This window comes from Ascaphus truei, chromosome 4, assembly GCF_040206685.1.
Source record: "Ascaphus truei isolate aAscTru1 chromosome 4, aAscTru1.hap1, whole genome shotgun sequence".
Classification (NCBI taxonomy): domain Eukaryota; kingdom Metazoa; phylum Chordata; class Amphibia; order Anura; family Ascaphidae; genus Ascaphus; species Ascaphus truei.
Genome location: NC_134486.1, coordinates 185,157,954 through 185,175,063, shown reverse-complemented (window position 1 = coordinate 185,175,063; position 17,110 = coordinate 185,157,954). Strand labels below are relative to the sequence as shown.

Below are 17,110 nucleotides of genomic sequence, written 5' to 3'. Positions count from 1 at the left end.
GTGTGTGTGTATCAGTGTGTGTGTATCAGTATCAGTGTGTGTGTGTGTGTATCAGTATCAGTGTGTGTGTGTATCAGTGGGTGTGTGTCTCTCTCCCTCCCTCTCTCTCCCTCCCACCCCGTCTCCCTCCTTCCCTCCCACCCCGTCTCCCTCCTTCCCTCCCTCCTTCCCTCCCACCCCGTCTCCCTCCTTCCCTCCCACCCCGTCTCCCTCCTTCCCTCCCACCCCGTCTCCCTCCTTCCCTCCCTCCGTCTAACCCTCCCTGTCTCACCCTCCCTCCCTGTCTCACCCTTCCTCCCTCCCTGTCTCACCCTCCCTCACACTCCGTCTCACCCTCTCACCCTCCCTCACACTCCGTCTCACCCTCTCACACTCCCTCACCCTCCGTCTCACCGTCGCCCTCCCTCCCTCCATCCCTGTCTCCCTCCCTTGCCCTCCCTCCCTGTCTCCCTCCATCCCTGTCTCCCTCCATCCCTGTCTCCCTCCATCCCTGTCTCCCTCACCCTCTGTCTTATCTTAACTGCCGTATACCTACACCGAAGTAACCTACTCTGCTTTCTTCCAGATCTGACTCAAATTTCACGCGGGAGACATCGGAAGACAGGTAAGGAACATCTCCCCTCTAGTATAGTACCTTGAGGGACTGCGGATCAGGTAAGATACCAGGCGGGATTGCTGCTTTTAGAATTGTGAAGAGGGGGCATCCTGACACTGGTTAATGGTTTTTTTTTGTTTGTTCGATTATTGAGGTACACACACACACACACCACACACACACACACACACACACACACACACACACACACACACACACACACACTAAATGGTAGTAAAGTATAAGTGTACTACAATAAATAAACTGATATATATATATATATTTTTTTTTTTTTTTTAAATGTGTCCCGGTTTTTCATTTTCAAAATCTGGTCACCCTAAAGATGCTGCAGTTTATAATTGGCAGTACAGTATACAACTTAACACATACATGCATTCTTTACGGACTTACCCAAAATACAGCACACAGGGTGCAAATAAAACAAATCTATAAATGAAAAGGAAAAAAATATTTAAGATGGAAAGATGTTAAGCAACACACATGAGAAAATATAGATTCATGTTGACCATACCTCTGGAGATTCTAATTTACGTTTTCCTACAACCCCCTCCTACATACAAAATAAGGACAACATAGAAGTTGCAGGACTTAAAGCAGTAATGCATGCTACTCGGCAACACATACATATTTCTCTCCCCCCTCCCCTATTTGAAACAAAAGGTCAGTTGGAGCTGAACCTGCGCCATTTCAGGCTGTGAACCCCACCCATAATCATGAGATTTCATTTTGAAATTCACTTCCTAGGATTCTTGTACGGTCGAAACATGGCTACTGAGAGTCAGCCTCACTTCAGTGACCAACAAGAAGCCAAGACATTGATTAGATATGGCGCTATATAAATAAAGACATACAATACAATACTTTAGGTCAGTGATTTTCAACCTTATAAAAATTGTGGAACACTTGTACATCGAGTCTGGAAAACGTAAAAATATATTGGAGAACTACAGGCCTCTTATAGGAATAGATATACAACGTTCACAATACAATGTGAACAAGACAAATTTTGCACATTTTATTTTTTAAGCACAATCTGACTGCTTCACCAAAATTCACCAAACATAAAGGCCATGGTTTAGTAAACTATTAGAACAACCAATTATTTCACAGGTCCCCCTGCAACGTTAACCTCCACTCATCAATTATCATCTTTCAATTTCTATGGCACAATACATTCTGCAGAGCAGTACAATGGAGGACAATAACATTGTACAACAATGTAAAGTGGTGTGAAAAAGAAAGTACACCCTCTTTGAATTCTATGGTTTTACATATCAGGACATAATAACAATCATCTGTTCCTTAGCAGGTCTTAAAATTAGGTAAATACAACCTCAGATGAACAACAACACATGACATATTACACCTTGTCATGATTTAACAAAAATAAAGCCAAAATGGAGAAGCCATGTGTGAAAAACGATGTATACCTTATGATTCAATAGCTTGTAGAACCACCTTTAGCAGCAATAACTTGAAGTAATTGTTTTCTGTATGACTATCAGTCTCTCACATCGTTGTGGAGGAATTTTGGCCCACTCTTCTTTACAATGTTGCTTCAGTTCATTGAGGTTTGTGGACATTTGTTTATTCACAGCTCTCTTAAGGTCCAGGCACAGCATTTCAATCAGGTTAAGGTCTGGACTTTGACTGGGCCATTGCAACACCTTGATTATTTTCTTTTTCAGAAATTCTGGTGTGCTTGGGATCATTGTCTTGTTGCATGACCCAATTTCAGCCAAGCTTTAGCTGTCGGACAGATGGCCTCACATTTGACTCTAGAATACTTTGGTATATAGAGGAGTTCATGGTCGAATGAATGACTGCAAGGTTCCCAGGTCCTGTGGCTGTAAAACAAGCCCAAATCATCACCCCTCCACCACAGTGCTTTACAGTTGGTATGAGCTGTTTGTGCTGATATGCCGTGTTTGGTTTTCGCCAAACGTGGCGCTGTGCATTATGGCCAAACATCTCCACTTTGGTCTCGTCTGTCCAAAGGACATTGTTCGAGGACTTGTGATTTGTTCAGATGCAACTTTGCAAACCTAAGCTGTGCTGCCATGTTCTTTTTAGAGAGAAGAGGCTTTCTCCTGGCAACCCTTCCAAACAAATCATAATTGTTCAATCTTTTTCTAATTGTACTGTCATGAACTTTAACATTTAACATGCTAACTGAGGCCTGTAGAGTCTGGGATGTACTGTAACTCTTGGGTATTTCGCAATTTCTCTGAGCATTGCACGATCTGACCTTGGGGTGAATTTGCTGGGACGTCTACTCATGGGAAGATTGGCAACTGTCTTGAATGTTTTCCACTTTTGAATAATCTCTCTCACTGTAGAATGATGATCTTTAAATTGTTTGGAAATGGCCTTATAACCCTTCCCAGATTGATGGGCAGCAACAATTGCTTCTCTAAGATCATTGCTGATGTATTTCCTCCTTGGCATTGTGTTAACACTCACCTGAATGCTCCAGACCAGCAAACTGCTAAAACTTCAGCTTTCATAGAGGTGGTCACACTTGCTGATGATCAATTAATCAAGGGCATTTAATTAGCAGCACCTGTCTGCTACTTAGCATCTTTATTCCTATGGAAGCAGTAAGGGTGTACTTAGTTTTTCACACATGGCTTCTCCATTTTGGCTTTATTTTTGTTAAATAAATCATGACAGTGTAATATGTCATGTTTTGTTATCTTAGGTTGTATTTACCTAATTTTAAGACCTAAGGAACAGATGATTGTTATTATGTCCCCATACGTAAAACCATAGAATTCAAAGAGGATGTACTTTCTTTTTCACACCACTGTATACGTTAAGACACACAGACAATAAAAAGAGGTTCCTCCTCCAATCAGCTTACAATCTAATGGTGGGGAGTGGAGACACAAGGAAGTGTGTGTGGGGGATGTTGTTTAGCATGGGTTTCACCATCAACTTTGGGGCCCTAAATATGTGGTTATAGGATGAAAATAAAATAATTAAACCAGGAGAATTTTGTGTATGCCTCCCTAAACTAAAACAACTTTAAATGTATGCATGGTAAGTTAAAATCTTATCATGCGTGGCAGAGAATTCCAGAGTTGGGGTGGAGCACACGAGACTTCTTGGAGGCGGGAGTGATTTGAAGCAATGAGGGAGATGGAGAGTTGTGTAGAGCGAGGCAGTTTTATGTACTGCTTTGTAAATGAGCACAAGTGTCTTGAATTTATCTCTTTAGGTTCTGGGTAGGCAGTGTAGTGGTGATTTACATAATGGGGAATCAGAGAGGAGCAGTGGGTGAAGTAAATGAGCCTGGCAGACACAATTAGAATGAACAGTAGAGGAGAGAAATGGCAGAGGGGTGACAAACTAGAAGCAGGTTGGTGGCTTGTTAGGGCAGTCTCAATGGTGTGGTTAGGACGGAATCCAGATTGCAGTGTATCAAAGTGCGAGGAGACAAAATCCAGTATGCAGGTATAAGTAAGTCATTCAAGAAATTTGGATGCAAACAGCAGAAGGCTAATAGGACAGTAGCTGGAAGGGGAGGTATGATTTAGAACAGGTTATATCAGGATGGCTGTTACATAAGCATGCTGGAAGGGTGATGGAAATGAGCCTGTGCTGAGAGTGGCTGAAGAGATGAATTGGGGTAGGAATAATTGTGGCGGAGAGTTAGTGGAGAAAATTTGAAGGGATATTGAGGGCTGTAAAAAGGGATGAGGAGAGAAATCCTCTAACATGTGGGAAGTGACAGAGGACAGAGTAAATATTAGGGAGTAAAAGGTCATTGTGTAAACACGGCAGTATTAGAAGACAGCATGAATTTTCAGTGTTAAATAAAAAAACGAGACGGTACCAACAAGCAGTGGCAGAAGCAATTTGGTAAAGGGTAGCGGAGTGAGAACTATTGTAAAATAAGGTGGCCAAGTCTGGATATGAGAGGGTGGTAAGAGGAGAGTTTTTAGAGAGGTAAAGAGTGTATTTTATATGAGTTCTAATAGTGCGAGAAAAGGTTGGTGAAGGCAATTAGGCAAGGAGTGAGTAGGAAGGAAGATATTTATCAGAGACTATACTGGTAGAGAAACTAGATAAGTAGCAGAGAAAAAAGTATCACAATGCGTAGGAGAGCTGGTCATTAGAGAGACCAAAGGAGGAGGTTAAAGAGGAGATGAGGCAAGTGGGGCACAGGGCTTATTAACAGCAATGAGAGTAGGGGGAAGTGTGAAGACAATGCAGCAAAATTGCCCAGCAACTGGGAGGTAGGTTCATGGGGATGGTAGATGACCACAAAATGACGAGAGACAAGGGAAAATATACAGAATCTCTGCTTCAAATGAAGACAATGAGAGTGAAGGACAATAGATGCATCACATTGGAAGAGCAGAGGAGATCAGGACACCCACTCCTCCACCATGTTTCTTACCTTGTGAGAGGGTATGACTAAAAGAAGAGCCCACAGTGAGACAGTGCAGCAGGTGAGGCAAAATAAGGGTTGAACTATGTCGAAGTGATGGCTAGTAGGTCGAAAGAGGAAATGTGAATAATGTTGAAGTGGTTGGTGGCGTGGGGCATGGAGAAGCTTCTGGGGTAGATAATGGGATGAGTGAGGGTTGGTATATGTGTGGTGCCAGAGTTTGCAGATGTCACTGACACGAAAAGGGGGTGGCTGGCCCGGTAATAAAGGGGTTACACCCCAGCTGGCCACCCCTACCATTGTGTGGGAGGCGAGGGGTTAACTGTTATGTATAATGGTGTTTTTATTCCTCTGCCTCAGTTGAAAATGTGTTTCCTCCTGGTTACATGTATTTCTCCCCTTACAGGGTAGGCACCAAACCCATACACGGGGATCAGGTCGGGAGGGAAAGGGTGAATTGTATTTACATGTTTATGGCCCTTTGTTCCCCATCCCGCCTTTTTAATCCCCGTTTGCAGCTAGTCCCATAGGCCGCCATTGGAGCTCCATGTAAGTCTATGTGGTTTGGCCTGAGATCAAAGAAGACCAGCAGATGGCGCCCGAGAGGATGAGCGGAATTTCTCCATTGAAGTGAAAGGTGTAATGTCTTTCAATGGGGATTCCTCGAGTTCGCTCTCCAAGAACGAGTTGGCTGGCGGCCAAACCGCAATCTCTGAAAGCGGATACAATTTCAATAAAAGAGCCTTTGAACACTAAAGTGCCGTGGGAACTTGGTCACGGCCAAGTTCATTCATATTAAAATTGTAACTCCGGTCCTAGGGCAGGTAGCGGTCCAGTTCTTTTTGCCCCTAGCTCAGGGGACCCACCCTTACTCGACCCCAACAGGGTCCGACGGGCAATGGTCACGGAAAAGGGTCGCAGGCGCCACGAGGGTCGCCCCATGGACCCCAATGGCGGAGAAAAGTTGCTTGGTTTTAAAACACCAAGTGTGAAAACGTAAAACCCAGATCTCCGGTTCGGTAAGGACTAGAGGGCTGGGATTTGGCCACCTTGCAGTCACTGCTCCTGCATGATTGCATGGCAATTTCCAGCCCTCACCGATCAACCGAACGGAGTATGGGTAACTGTTTAAAGTGTGGGTCTGCCATTGACTTCAATGGCGGAGAAATGCAATTTGTAAAGCATGTCGTTTTAAAAAGTAATATTGTATCTCCGGTTCGGCGGGTCGCAGTGAGCTGAAACTTGGCCACCATGTAGAGTCCCCTCCGGCATGAGGGCCTGGCAAGTTTTAGCCCACTCGGCCCAAACGAACGGAATATTTTGATATATATAAAATATTGTAACTGTACTGTATTTTATGCCTAGTGTAAAGCCTGCGAAAAACCCTGACCCATACGGTATGTTAATGGTAAGGGGGCTACAGTGTGTCTACACAAAGACCACTGATGAAAGGCTCATCCCCCCAGTTTGTATATACAGGGTGGAGAGAACGCAGGACATGGCCTTTCACATGAAGTGCCATAATTCACACCTTTAGTCAAGTTTCCCCCATCTGGCAGACTTAGTAACGCCAACTCTTTTGAGTGGTGTTAGGAAAATGGGAGCCTGACTAGGGGATTGTGCGCATGTGCCAGCTACCTGGGGGCATGTACCAAAGGGCTTCCCACGTTAGCTGGCAAAAGGTGATAGGGTACAGATAATTGTTAACCAATACCTGAGACCCAATGTTAGGGCAAAGAGCCAAAATCACATAAAAACGATGGTAAGCTCTATGCCCAGTGTTCTTCGTTATTACATCTGAATGATACCTAATGCCTGATGAATTGGTAATGTGAATCCTAATTACTTCATTGCCCCATTCCCACGTAAGTGTATATATCCTGTGTGAACAAATCTATGTAAGTACCAGCACTCACTGTCTAATGGCTAAATGATGAAAACAATTGTAATGCAGAAAATACATTTAATAATAAAACAAACCAGAAATAAATTAAATGTGTTTGCAGAAACCAATGTCATAATGGGCATGTCACAAAGTGAGGGGTGGGGGAAAAATACATGAAACAAGGAATTTACGTAAAAAACGGAGAACGGAAAGTATGCAAGGGGGGGCGACGTTTCGTGGGACTACCTCTTCATCTGGCCCATTCCCCCTGGTCTCAAAGGTACTTCCCTAAGCCTTCCTTCCCCTATCACTGGTCAAATCAAACACCCCTGAAAATAGATAGCCATCATGCAGTGTAGGCTAAATACAGCTAATAGCAGTGCAGCAAGAATCCATTATAGTAAATGCCAGTAGTTCAAGTACCACAGGACACTGTTGGAAATAGTACAGTAAAGGCTGAACACAGCTTGCAAAAAAGCACCAGGAGTCCACAACAGTCAATGCAAATAAATAGTTAATGGGAATAGCAAATGAAAACAGTAATCAAACCCTCTGTGGCTCTGCTCCTCTGTTCTGTGGAGTGCTGGGGAATGAAATAGCAGTCTCAGCTGTTATAAGTAGTAGCTCGGGCCACCGCAGTGTCCTATGAATGACGTCATGCGCCGGGACTTCTCATCTTGCAGGCTAGCATTTCCTAACTGAGCGTGAACTACTGGTATTTACTATAGTGGATTCTTGCTGCCCTGCTATTAGCTGTATTTAGCCTACACTACATGATGGCTATCTATTTTCAGGGGTGTCTGATTTGACTAGTGATAGGGGAAGGAAGGCTTAGGGAAGTACCTCTGGGACCAGGGGGAATGGGCCAGATGAAGAGGTAGTCCCTCGAAACGTCGGCCCCCTAGCATACTTTCCGTTCTCCGTTTTTTACGTAAATTCCTTGTGTTTCATGTTTTTTTTTCCCCCTTTTCCTTTTTCCCCCCCACCCCTCACTTTGTGACATGCCCATTATGACACTGGTTTCTGCAAACACATTTGATTTATTTCTGGTTTGTTTTATTATTAAATGTATTTTCTGCATTACAATTGTTTTCATCATTTAGCCATTAGACAGTGAGCGCTGGTACTTACGTAGATTTGTTAGTACTTCACAGGGGAATAAGGGTTCCCTTTTGTTCTGTGCACCCTCCAATTGCATAAATTTATCATTATCAGTGTGTTTTCCCCTTATATCCTGTGTGTTATTTGTTCAATATTGTGTGTTCACCTTCCCTGAATGAATAAACTTTCTTTATCATATCACAGTCGCATTCAATTCAACCCAGTTATTTTGGTGTATATTATAACCTCGTAAGCTACCGTGACAGTCACCATAGAGCAGAAGAAGTAAAAATAGAGATGGTAGGGATTTATAATGGATTTTAAATTGTTGGGCTCAGCAGGTGAGGAGGTGGTGTAGCTCATGGCGTCAAAAAGAATGACGTAGTACAGAAGAGTGGGGATTTATGGGAAATGTGGTGTATGATGTTAGGGAACATTAAAAAAAAAAAAAAAAAAGTACACACAGCAAAGGTGAAGCAATAGCCATCATTTACATACTTAGATTCCTATGACATTGGCAGCAGCATACTGTACAACAAGCATTCTTGGCAAAGTCTAGGGCGTAGGAGAGAGAATCCCTTAGATCAGGGGTGCGCAAACTGGGGGGCTGACACGGTAGACAAAGCTTATTAAGACTTAAATACCGGGATCATTGATTGTGAAAAGCAGAGAGATAAAAATAAATTGCATTTATTCACATAACGAACGTACACAACTATGCTACACAAATTATAGGAAAAAACACACTTACTTTGGAAACTGGGAAAACAAAACTAATCTTTTCTAGTTGCAAACACACAGCAAAATAAATCCCGGACACTTTTCCTTCCTGGGCCTCTTGCTGTTGGATTCTGGTCACATAGCCTCTGAGAAATGTAGGCGATTTACTCAGAGCTGGAACAGCAGTTAGAGGTCTCGCGCTCTCCTCCAGGCATTTAAATTAAATGCCGGGGGACAGCGCGAGGCCTCTATAACACACGTACCTTCCCTTCCAGCGACGCCATGCTAACCCAGCGTCAAATTACTCCGCGGGTCACTTGACGTCAAATGACCCCGCGTGTTATTTGACGCCGGGGCCCAGCAGAGGAGGGGGGAGGCGAGGCTCCGAGAGCAGCAGGCAGGGGTGTGCACGGGGAAAAGTTTGAGCACCCCTGCTAGATGGAACAGAGGTGTAGCAGGTTTGGGGTATCACGTATCATGCTATCAGTGAGACTTTTGTTGACAATCATAGACTTTAGGTTTTATTTAAGGATTAAATACACAAGTGACCATTATAAAAAAAGTTATTTCCCAGTTAAGTTGCTGTTGGAATATTATATTGTAATGTCGTATTTCAACAGCAGTTAGTATATACGTACAGGAGTTCACTGTGCAAGAAGTCTTGCATTTATTTTCCACAAACGTCAGAAGCGTGTTCTTCTTAAGCTGTTCATGTCTTTTACAAAACTAAACAAACTTATAAAAAATATAATCCAAGTCATAGTATAGCATATATAGCCCTTTCCTCACAAACTGCAAAGAACAGCTTTTAGCATAAGACCAATTTGTACATGTTGGGGGATAACAAGCATATCATAATGCATATATCATCGGTGTAGAGGTAAAACTTAAGTGCACTTCTGAAAGAAAACACACTAAATCACACAAACAAAGAACAAGTGATAGACAGCACTCAAAAGGAGTAACAGATTATAGTGCAGGGTGCAACGGAACCTAGTGGACCCTAATTCCCCTAAAATCATAGACAAACACACACAAATGTCCCAGCACTCACTGTCTGAATAGAAAAAATAGTGCTCAACTAGAGGATTGTGTCCAAATAGAAAATAAATTTAATGTAAACACAAGAAAAAAATAACTTTGAGTTATGTACCACAATAAAAGCAATATATCTGGGATGAGGAGTGGGGGGAAAGGACACAGGAAAAGGAAGTAACACACAGAGGGAGAAAACACAATAAGGGGAGAAGGGTATGTTAGGGGGGCAACGTTTCGAGGTAGGAACCTCTTCTTCAAGCCTGTTCCCTCTGTTCCAAAGGGACCGAGAGGTACTTCCCTAATTCCTCTTTCCCCAGCACAAAATCCAGCCCTATCCTACAATACAATCAAAAGTGTTAACATCAACAAAAATTAAAGCCGAAACTAACTGTAATCCTAAAGCAGCAGGAGTTCCAAAACGAAAGCAATAAAGAGCAAGGCAAAAGGCAAACCGTCCTTATCTGCATCAAGTCTCTTCTGTACTCCTGCTTGTGAAAAGCTCCTAAATGTACTTCTTGGCTAGGATTTTTTTTTATATTTCTATTGAAAAACTCATTAAACGACACCTAATCTTCAGAACATGTCATATTAAAATACCTTCCTTTTTAAATCTAGAATTTTTCCTGCCAAAAAGAACATTTAATCACCTTTTGCCAGTACTCAAAGAATGTAGTTAATGACTTATCTCTACGACGGTGACGTGTTGTGCAGGTATGGCTACAGCCAACTATCTCCAGATTGTAAGTTGAAATACAGGTTTTAAATATTTTAATATTAACAGTGTTTCGTATTGTACTCAGAACCACAATGAATGAAAGCGGTATCAGAGCCTAATTTTCTCTAAAACGGGGCTACATGAGTTTCGATGCCCGAGTTTGAAATTGCTAAACACACACTTTAAACTATTTATGTGTTTGTGTGTTTTTTAGACAAAATAAAATAATTGTAAAAACGGCAAAATATAATAAAACACACTGCTATTTGCAAATGCATAATTCAGGTCCATGCTTTGGGAATGTTGCACAGTCTTAATATACTGTAAAAGTGTATTATGAATATAGTACAAATTCAGCTCTTGCACCACATAACTGAGAGATCAATGGTCATAAACGTAAGTGCTTTTCAACATGCTTCAAAATGGTTGTTCAACTGTTTTTCCGAGATGCAAATAAACCGGATATTCCATGTCTCTAAAATGCCCTATGCAGGGATGTGATGAAAAGCCATACTGCAGAATAACTTAGAACATTTCAGAAGACCATATTATCTCATGAAAATTAAAAGGTGCAGACCTCAAAATGTTTGCCATGTTCTTTCTTAAAACGTGTCTCTAGTTAATTTTTTTCTTTTTTCAACTTAAAATTTTATTGGCAAGTTTTCAAATGGGATTCAGAAAATTGAATAGGAAAAGTGGGGATGTTATAAAACAGCAACCATAAAAGATATTCACAGCCCACATATCCAGCTATAATGATAATTATCCATGTTGCTGGAGCCCTCTTTAGTATCCCCTACTATCTCGGTTGTTAAATGAAAATGGACGAACATAATGAACAAAATTGGACTAACATAATGGACCAAACAATACAAGGGGAAATGAGGGGAAGGGGAAATGAGGGGAAAGGGAGTGGTGGTTCCAGTCTCATCAAAGGTCTGAATTTATTTCACATGTATGCTCCCTGTCCTACCCATTATATGATAGGAGTAGACTTTACTTACTTTGGTTTATTTGAGACGTGCCTCAATTCTAGATCAGCCTGGCGGGATCGTTATCTTCCATCTACACCCAGGCCAATTCTCTAATATCTCTCTGCCCTCCCTCACTGGCAAACCACGGGTCACAAATCTGGGAGAACTTGTCGCAACTCTCCCTTAGGTAAGCCGTGAGTTTTTCCATCGCGGCAATATGCCATATTCTGCTTTTCACCATTGCCAGAGAAGGGGGTTCCATTTTTTTCCAGGCCACCGCTATACAGCATCTTGTGGCTAACATGATATGGGAGATTAGTTTGGATGAGGCTCTAGACATGTCTTGTATTGGTCTGCCTAGTAAAGCAGACCATGGGTCAGGTCTCAGGTCCGTGTTCAGAAGCCTATTGATAAACATGTAAACCTGTTTCCATAAGGGAGCCAGTTTCGGACAATTCCACTAGCTATGCGACATTGAGCCATTTTGTCCACACCCTCTAAAACTGGAGGGTGAGTGGGCATTATATATGGCATGGAGTCTGACTGGAGTCATATACCAGCGAAATAGAAGTTTATACAGGTGCCGACAAGTATTCTAAAACTTGCCTTGGAAAATCTGGGGCTATAACCAACAAGACCCAGGTACATGCTGCAAAATTTCAGTGACATTTCTGCAGAGACTAATGGCCCATCGGATTAACACAGCAGGGGTCCCTGGCAGTCCCATTCAGTTTGACTGGGGCTGCCAGTGACCCCCGCTGTTAAACCACCAGTTTAAGTTCTTTCAAAACTAAGGCTGTCTCAAATTTTAATCCGGTAGGTTGTTCCAGTTTTGGGGTGCACGGTAAGAGGAGGAGGAGTGGCCGGATACTTTGTTGAGCCTTGAGACCATGAAAAGTCTTTTGGAGTCAGATCTCAGATGATAAGTGCTGCATGTGGTAGGGGTGAGGAGCTTGTTCAGATAGGTGGGTAGCTTGCCCAGAAAGTATTTGAAGGCAAGACAGGAATGGTGAACTTTGCGCCTAGACTCGAGTGCTGACTAATCTAGTTCTTTGAGCATTTTGCAGTGATGTGTATTGTAGTTGCATTGGAGAACGAAACGACAAATTGAATTGTAGAGGGTGTCAAGTTTGCCAAGGTGGGTTTGGGGTCCCGAGCCATATACTATATCTCCATAGTCGATAATTGGCATTAGCATCTGCTGTGCAATACACTTTCTGACCAGCAGGCTTAGAGAGGATTTGTTCCTGTAAAGTACACCTAGTTTGGCATAGGTTTTGGATGTCAGGGCATTAATGTTTAATCTGTAGGTACCTGAATATCTCTGCAGGTGGAAGGTTCCTCTCTTTTTGTAGTTCTGGGAAGGGCGTAAGCCCAGACATTGGGAATAGGTCTCCTACTCTGGTGATCCCAGCTGTCCGCCACACTTGGAATGAATTTAGAGGTCTGCCTGGGTCAAAATCTGGGTTACCAAAAAGCGGGATCATGGGGGAGCAGGTTTTTGTAAGTTTGAATTTGAATTTTAAGCAGTCCCAGATTGTCAGTGAATGTCTAATTACTGGGTGGGAGGTAGAGCTCGGTGGCCTGCCAGACTTGGTTAACCATAAGAGCATTGTAATATCAGCTGGTTAGGACACTGCATTTTCTGTATCCACCCAACCTTTTGTTTGTGGCTCAGAGTTCCAAAGCTAAATCTGACTCAGTTGGGAGGCTTGAAAGTATCATAGCAGCTTTTTTTTTTAGCAATTTAAATGCTGCAGCATTCCAGAACCATGCATATTAGTAATTATGATTGTAGGCATTGTAATCTATTTATTTCCTGGAAATATAGGATAAAGTAAAGTGAATTTATAAACATTTAAATACTAACCAGCATAACTATTGTGGCAATCAATCTTGTTGGTTCAAACATCTTTTTCAGTTGCTTCACTGGTCCCATAAGAAAACAAGTGCTGAAGAAAAAATAGTTTTAAAGCATTTCAATATCAAGCGTTTAGCAAATTTGTTATGCCCGGTTAACTAATTATCATGTATAAATGCCTCCACTATCTCAGATCAAATAAAAAACACACACACACACACACACACACACACACACACACGTTAGGTGGGCATTAAAGGAGCTATGCTTTAAAAAAAAAAAAAAAAAAGGATTTCCCCCTAGGTGGAAGCAGGGGTTCCTAGAGCTGAACGGCATTAATTTCAGCTCTGGGAACCCCACCTGCTTCCCAAGATACTTGCATCTAAAAAGGGAATGCCGGTATATGACATGTGTTTAAAGGTTCTGCATCATGCAGGTCAATAGGAAGCCACAAGAGATAACGATGCGGCTTCCTATTGGCCAGCAGGACCTTTAAACAGACATTTTCTGCCCAGCCAGAGCTGCTTCCGGCAGCCCGTTCCGAGGTATGAATCTAATGAAGCAGGGAGCTGAAATCAACGTGGTTCTGCTGCAGAGACCCTCTGCTTCTTCCTATTAAATAATAAAAAAATTAAAACAGGAAGGCAATACCCCTTTAAGACAAAGCACTGTCTAACTTAGTTCATTGTATCTATATGCTGCTTTTACTATTCAACTACTTTTATGCTCAAATTGCTGGAGACGTCACTCCTTTTAACCCACAGGACAATTATCCAAATCAGAAACCAAGCTCCCCCTTGGAATTCTGGCCACAGCATGAAATAATAAATACTTCATTACTGATGCATTATGATACACTGCACCTAAAAACTTTTTTTGTATTGCACATTTTTTAATTTACTAGGCAATTAAAAAAACACACGCAATCATTATACCATATTTTATTTTGTTAAAACATTTTACCGCAACCGATTCATATCCTACAGGAACTATAATTTATGAAACATCAGTTAGCACATGTTCTTTACCGTTATTAATGGTCTTTGAGTTTTGCAATGTTCGGACAACTATATACTGTTTGTACTTAAGATATTTGGGAAATTGAGAATTTCATTTGTTTCGATTTACAATTAGGATCAGAATGGAGGGGTGATCATCAATCAACGTAATCACCCATCTGAAAAAGGTTTATGCTGCCTCCTTTTTCTAGCAATGAGCAGGCAAGGGGACGACAAAAATAAGGCAATTGCAAAGGAAGTAAAATGCCTTAAAATGTATGTTACCATTACAAACATTCCCAGGATGCACTTTAAAATTAGTTTAATTATACTTATATTTGTCTAATTTTATTAAGGAATTATACTTATATTTGTCTAATTTTATTAAGGTCATGAAACAAACTACTCAACATATCACCGTCATTTCAATTTGATCCTAATTTGTATAGCATCCTTTATGACTGCTTCCATACACTTTATTTGGGGATAACTACAGTAGCTTATTCAACAATTCACTGTAATACTGTGGGGTGAGCAACAGGTAGGATAGTTTTGCACATCAAGATGCCATTTTCTGACCACAAAGGAAATATTTTCACAATATTGTCATGCATTGAGCTTTAAGAAAGAAACCGCTAACTTTATTGATTTACTCTTAAGCATTAGACAAGGAACCCATATAAACCTACCTGGACAAAGCAGCAATATTTCCTAGCGTGTAGAACACTGCAAAAAGTTTGGTGCCGGCAGGTGGAAACCAAAGTAATATGCTCCCCTGTACAAAAACAAGAAGTTCATTATTAAATTTCACCTTATAAAACAATATATATTGAGGGTGATCTGTGGTGTCGGCGGAGAGGAGGAGAGCTGCTGCTTCTGAACTTTGCATGTGAGCTACGGGGGAAGAGGGAGGAGATGCTGCTTCTGCTTGCATGAGTGCGAGTGTGTGTGTGACAGTGAGTGTGTGTGTGACCACCCTTTTCTCCTCCATACTCTTGGTATTCGGAACAAAGCTCTATCCTGGATCTCCTCTTACCTCTCCCATCGTACTTTCAGTGTCTCTTTTGCCAACACCTCCTCCTCCTCTATTGATCTCTCTATGGGGGTACCCCAGGGCTGTCCTGGGACCCCTTCTCTTCTCTCTTTACACACTCTCTCTAGGTGACCAAATCACATCTTTTGGGTTTAAAGTGACGACACACAAATTTACCTTTCAACCCCTGACCTTACACCTGCTATACAGACCAAAGTTTCTGCATGTCTCTCTGGAACATCATCCTGGATGGCCATCCGCCGACTGAAACTTAACATAGCAAAAACAGAGCTCCTTACACTTCCTCCCAAACCTGGCCCTACTACCTCCTTCCACATTACTGTTGGAAATACGATCATTCACCCAGTAGCCCAAGCACGCTCCTCTCTCCTCGATTCCTCTCTCACATTCTCCTCTCACATTCAAAACGTTTCTAAAACTTTTTGCTTTTTCCTCCGCAATATCACAAAGATACGCCCTTTCCTCTGTTAGTCGTCTGCTAAAACTCTGACTCAGGCCCTCATTCTCTCCCGTCTCGATTACTGCAACCTCCTGCTGTCCGGCCTTCCTGCCTCTCACCTGTCTCCCCTACAATTTATCCTAAACGCTGCTGCCAGAATCACTCTACTCTTTCCTAGATCTGTCTCCGCGTCTCCCCTCCTGAAATCCCTCTCTTGGCTTCCGATCAAATCCCGCATCTCACACTCAATTCTCTTCCTCACTTTTAAAGCTTTACACTCCTCTGCCCCTCCTTACATCTCAGCCCTAATTTCTCGCTATGCACCATCCCAACTCTTGCGGTCTTAAGGATGTCTTCTTTCTACCCCCTTTGTATCTAAGTGCCATCCCCTTAATCTCCCCCTCTTTAGCTTTCTTCAAATCAGGCACTTCCTAACTGCGATCTCGCACAACGGCCAGTTTGAAAACCCAACAAATTTCAAGAAAATATGTGCAGTAGGTAAATTTCAGAAGCGTCTGATTTCTAGAATTTATTCGGGGCTAGCATGGTCATCGAGTCCCATCAACCACAGCAATATGCTAAAATGAACTGAAGACCTCAACCTGGACATTGACAGGGATGACTGGGAGGACATCTGGGAAGCAGCAGCCAAAACTTCAATTTGTAAAACTATCAAAGAAAACATCTACAAAATTGTATTTCAGTGGTACCTAACCCCGAGTAGACTGAGCCAGATCGTCCCTGGTCTATCTGACCTCTGCTGGAGGGGGTGCGGCCAGAAAGATCTGGTACATATATGGTGGACGTGTTCCGGGATTCGGTCGCTCTGGGGCATGATCCATTCCCTGGTGGAGGAGATTGCGGGATCTGAGGTCCGGTTGGACCTTGACATTCCTGCTCGTAAAGCCAATAGAGAACCTCAGCGCCCGGGTTAGGAAGCTGCTATCTTTCCTTTTGACTGCGGCGTGTTGCTCAGTTGCAGCCAACTGGAAAAAGATCAAGTCCCCCAGCAAACAGATGGTACTCCGTAGGATGAATGAAGTCAGGTTAATGGAACTGCTGTCAGCACGATTAAATCAAAAAGTTGACAAATTCAATAAAGTATGGTATATGTGGCCTTAAGAGGTAATAGTGCACACCCGAGACCACTGCTCAATGGTATCCCCAAAAGTCAGTTTCTACGACTTAGAAGGATTTGTTCTACGGAAGAATCTTGATGTTCAAGCTGAAAATCTCAGATTAAGATTTAAAGCTCGTGGATACTCTGACGGTGTTCTGGGGAGTGCACTCAACAATGTGAAAAGGCTCAAGAG

General features: G+C 42.4%; 1 protein-coding gene across 1 annotated transcript in view; it reads right to left on the bottom strand.

Annotated features, from left to right (window-relative positions):
• The window catches only part of SFT2D1 (SFT2 domain containing 1), a 54,257-nt gene that overhangs the window by 8,315 nt on the left and 28,832 nt on the right, over positions 1 to 17,110 (bottom strand). The window contains exons 3-5 of the mRNA XM_075596707.1: positions 14,994 to 15,079; positions 13,316 to 13,397; positions 1,007 to 1,042 (exon numbers count right to left, since the gene is read on the bottom strand). Coding sequence (XP_075452822.1) covers positions 1,007 to 1,042; positions 13,316 to 13,397; positions 14,994 to 15,079 — 204 coding nt within the window. The remainder of the gene's footprint in view (positions 1 to 1,006; positions 1,043 to 13,315; positions 13,398 to 14,993; positions 15,080 to 17,110) is intronic.